The 4,377-nt window shown below is 52.5% G+C and overlaps 1 protein-coding gene across 10 annotated transcripts in view; it reads left to right on the plus strand.

Moving 5' to 3' along the window:
- Arhgef7 (Rho guanine nucleotide exchange factor 7) overlaps positions 1–2,463 on the plus strand; it is a 113,985-nt gene extending 111,522 nt beyond the window's left edge. For 5 of the 10 annotated variants that reach the window (XM_031339057.1, XM_031339062.1, XM_031339063.1 and 2 more), the window contains 2 exons: positions 267–332; positions 409–2,463. In XM_031339057.1, coding sequence (XP_031194917.1) covers positions 267–332; positions 409–477 — 135 coding nt within the window. In that variant the 3' untranslated portion in view covers positions 478–2,463. Of the gene's footprint in view, positions 1–266 lie in introns of all 10 variants that reach the window. The other 5 variants (XM_031339061.1, XM_031339064.1, XM_031339069.1 and 2 more) reach the window with 2 other exon arrangements.
- The last annotated feature ends 1,914 nt before the right edge of the window (positions 2,464–4,377 follow it).

The raw sequence follows: 4,377 nt of genomic DNA on the forward strand, positions 1-4,377 counted from the left end.
GACGCTGTTCCTGTGTCACAGTAGGTCTGTAGACGCTGTTCCTGTCACAGTAGGTCTGTAGACGCTGTCCTGTCATTGTTGCCAGCTCCTTCCTCAAGTTATCTTCATGTGTGTAAGTAGGAGACTGCCATTACTCTTGAGGGTACATTCATGGCTCAGCTTGGTTGGCCAGCCCCTCCCACCCTGGGCTACCTCAGGATTCCGCTAAGATGAAGGATGCTGTAGGTGCCGAGGTGGTAACCTGCTGTCGTCTGCTTGCCTTACAGGATAACAAGAAGATGAAGAAGTCCTTAGAGGAGGAACAGAGGGCCCGCAAGGAACTAGAGAAGCTGGTGAGGAAGGTTCTAAAGAACATGAACGACCCTGCTTGGGATGAGACCAATCTATAGGCTGACTTCATTCTCATAGGCTGAAGACCAGCAGTTCCTGGACAAGGCTGGGCCTCTTGGCCCCCAGCTCAGTGACATTCGGGACTAAGGAAGGTCTTCAGAAGGCTGCTGCTGAAGTAGCTACATGTGAGTTCTAGACACTGAGGCCCGGGCTGAGTGAGCAGGTCTCCGCCACTTCTCCATGCAGTGACTGACCAGAGTCCTTTGGCTTTTGGACTTCAGTTGAATCTATAAATAGCAACCCTGTGTACTCCTTGTAAATACTGAGATCTGAACACATACCTGAGATGGGACTGGGCTAACCCTCCTGCTGGGATTTCCTTCGCAGCCTTTCTGGCCACAGGGATCTGAAGTTGTGTTCGTGAAGTTTTGGAAGCAGAAAGCTGAAGAGATGCCTGGGCAGCTGTCTGACTTGTGTGCAGCGCACGCTCCATGGTGCCATCAGGAACAGGCACTCAGGCACAGTGAATTTGTGTGTCTCTGTTCTTAACTGCAGTATTCCAGTCTCGAGCTATGGCTGTGCCAGGACATCCTAGGTTCTAGGGAGGTGAAACTGTTTTGCCTGTGGTGTCTGCCTCTGCTGCCCTATCCTGTCTAGGCCCTTGGTCACAGTGTGGAGAAGTGGGTTAGCCTTGCGTATCTTGGCCCTGTACATAGATGTGTTATTTATTCCGTATTCTCTAGCCGGTGCTGCTGGGCAGGGTTTGGCTGCTGTTTTCATCCATGAGCTCTGCTCTGCCTTTGGCTGCAGTCAACTTTGTCCAGGCCACTGAAAGCCCTCCTGACCCTCTGAGCAAGAATAAAGCAATACATACCCGAAGTGGAGCAGCACAGCGAGAGAGCCCTCCAGTGCTGTGCCTGCACCCAGGCCCAGGCAGGCCCTGGATGGCTGCTGGCCTGCACAAGAGGCCCTGTTTCTGTTGGGCCAGGCTTGCCCCTGGTTTGGCCAACAGTGACAGTGACCTCAGGAGCTTAGCTGTCCTCTTCCTTCCTCTGACGTCAGAGATACTTTTCCTTAGAGAGGTGTTTGTCCTTAAACACTGAGGAGCAGTGGCTGCTGGGGCCTCAGCAGAGCCTCTCTCCCTAGGACGTGACCCAGCCCCCGCCCGCCCATCCTGTGTGGAGGTTTCTGCGTGGGCACTTGGAGGCCGCGTGTGCTCTCTCCTTCTGCCACACTCTAGCTGGTTGCAGTGTCTACAGGTTGTGTCTGTCAGGATCCACCAGAGCCTCCCACTCCCGTTAGCATCCTACCAGCTCAGTCTGTGCCCACTGAGAAAAGCTGAGGTGTTCCTTTCTTTTGGTAAGCCCTGTTTTCCAAGCACTCTGCTGACCCAAAAGGCACTGCAGCAAAAGGCAGTATGTTTGCTGTCACAGCAGGTCTCAACTCAGGAACAGCACTCCTTGCAACTCCACTACTGGCAACAGGTGCCTGGGGTTGCTGGGCAGCCCCTCCACCAAGAGGAAGCAAAGATCATATTTGCCATTGTCCTCGCCACCGCCAAGGTTGCCGTCCATGCCCCAGGACAATTTCTTACAGACCTGCCTTAATGATTCGCTTGGAGTGTTCCATGAGTATTCATGTTCCCAGCATCCCTACCCAGGACAGGGTGGTTAGCGTCGTCAGCACGCTGCCTTGTCTTTCTGAGGATCCAGTGTCTTCCAAGCTCTCCAAAGAGTGAGAATCTGCACCCGAGAGCAGCTCTTTTTAAAACCGGCCCTGGTGTACTCACCACTTCTCTCTCCTGCGTCTCTGCGGGGGGAGCTTTGATACCAAGAGCACAGGGCTCTCACCAACTCTAAGTCCTCTCTCTGTGTTCTGTAAGGGATGAGGGGGATCAAGCCATTTCCTGTTGTGGAGATGTGAAGCACTTTCCGTTCTGAACCACACTGCAGTGTAGCAGCAGCCTCTGATGCTCCACTGTTCTCTCCCAGCTGCTGCCCACCTGCCCCGTGCACTTCATGCAGACTCCCACTTCCCGGGACACTGCAGGAGACCCGGGGCTGGCAGACTGCTGCAGTGTGTGTGCTACACCCTGGCAATTATTAAACTCCTTATTTTTCTTATCTCACAAAACGTGTGGCTTCATCTTCTTTGAGTCTGTCTCCATGTATGTGTCTTGGCTTTTCAGGTTTGAAAATCCTGATGTGTTCAATGCAGGAAAATAATGTTGAAATCTTTTGGGAGCATTTAAGGATGGTAAGAGTAGGAAACAGAAGTTGTAGAGGTAGTTTCTCTTCCCGTTTCTCCCAACTCCACCCCCGCCCCCATCAAATTGGAATAACAACGGCTGGTAGGATGTGAGCCATTTTGTGGATTTGAACAAAAGGCCAAAGAAAATGACTGTGTGCTGTTTGGTCAGCCCTCCCTGACTTCCTGGAGGTTGGGAGTACCCCTGGTGAACATGTCTCTCCTTCTAGTCCAGAGGCTTGGAAGTCAGTCACCCTCAATGTTGGGGAAAGCTGTCAGTCAGAATTACGAAGCCAGGAGCTGTGTCGGTGTACCTGGGATATGCCAGCCGTACATTTATGACAAGGGATGCTCAGGGAAGAAGGTAGGCAGTGAGCTTGTGTGGGCTCATGGTTTCAGAGATGACTTAGCTCTATTACCTGGGGCCTGTGGTGGGCATGTATGCTGGTGGTGTATGCTTGGCTCACTTAAAGAGGCCAGGTGCAAACAGGAGAGCCAGGGACTAATAGTCCCCTTCAAGGCCACACCCAAGTGACCTACCTTTCATGGTTCATATTTCTCCCAGTATTTCCAAGCCTTAAGCACCAGGATCTTTGGTGGCACTCAGGATCCAGACTGTAGTATGAGCCAGCTTTCTTTCAGAAACCTTATATTCTTGCCCAAGGAAAGTGAGCTAACCTGGTGTGTTGGTTACTTTACTGTTGCTGATAAAAACCAATGCACATTCAGAGGCAACTGGGCATGTGGTGTCAGATGGTTAGAATCCATGATGGTGGAGCAAAGGTAGTACCGTAGGGATAGCTAAGAACTCATGTCTAATCACAAGCAGGAGGCAGAGAGCACACATGCAACAGCCAGTCTTTTGAAACCACAGAGCATGTCCTCATTGGCACTTCTCCAAGTACATGTCACCTCATCCCTCCTAAACAGTCCCACCAGCTGGAGGGCCACTGGTGGGGGCCATTCCACTCAAACTCCAGCTGCTCACCTCAGGAGACCCATTATACTCTTGTACCAGATTTCAGAGATGCAGCAGCAGCCGCAGCAGCAGGCCTTCCTAGGTTTGACCCTCCTGCTTTGTGCCTCAGTGATCTTCAGCATCTTCTACCAGATTGCTCTTTGGTCATCCAGATAGCCTGCAAGTGGTAGTTACAGATGTAGGCCAGACACTCACCACACAGGTGGGCTTGAGGCAGACCTCAGACCAAGCCCAGTCAGTCAGGGGCATGAGCTGGGTTTGGGGCACGCAGCTCCTCTACTGAGCGTGCCCTGTTGGGATGCAGTGATGATGCTCTGTGAGGGAAGGCTCTGAGGCAGTGCAAGACTAGGCTCTGGCGGACAGTGCTGTCAGTTGCCAAGGCAGCCATGTGGAGGCGTACCCAGCCAACCACCATTCACATGAGAACCCACAGCACGTCAGAACCTAAAATCTCAAGTGAAAATGACTAGAGATTGCTGGGCCATGTGTGGGGGACAGCCTCGGGGGTGGGGGAAGGGGGTCCCTGGGCCTCACGGAGGCCAAGGACTGCAGGTTCTAGCTCCTGGGCATTGCAGGCGAAGCTGGATACTGCAGAGGAGCTAAGAACAAATGGAGAAGGGGCAGGTGAGAAGTGGTGGGGTCCGGTTTTGTGAGCTGGCCTGGGGCGTAGAGTCCTTGCTTGGGTCTAGCAGCTGAGAACGGTGGGAGAGGTAATTCATGGCCTTAAGGTGTTTTATTGTAGAAAAGAAATAGAGAAAAGGCAGAGAAGTAGAGGCTAGGCATGGCCATGTGGAGAGAGGGGGAAGGGAGAGTTAAGAGAG

The sequence above is a fragment of the Mastomys coucha genome, unplaced genomic scaffold (assembly GCF_008632895.1).
Source record: "Mastomys coucha isolate ucsf_1 unplaced genomic scaffold, UCSF_Mcou_1 pScaffold22, whole genome shotgun sequence".
NCBI lineage: Eukaryota > Metazoa > Chordata > Mammalia > Rodentia > Muridae > Mastomys > Mastomys coucha.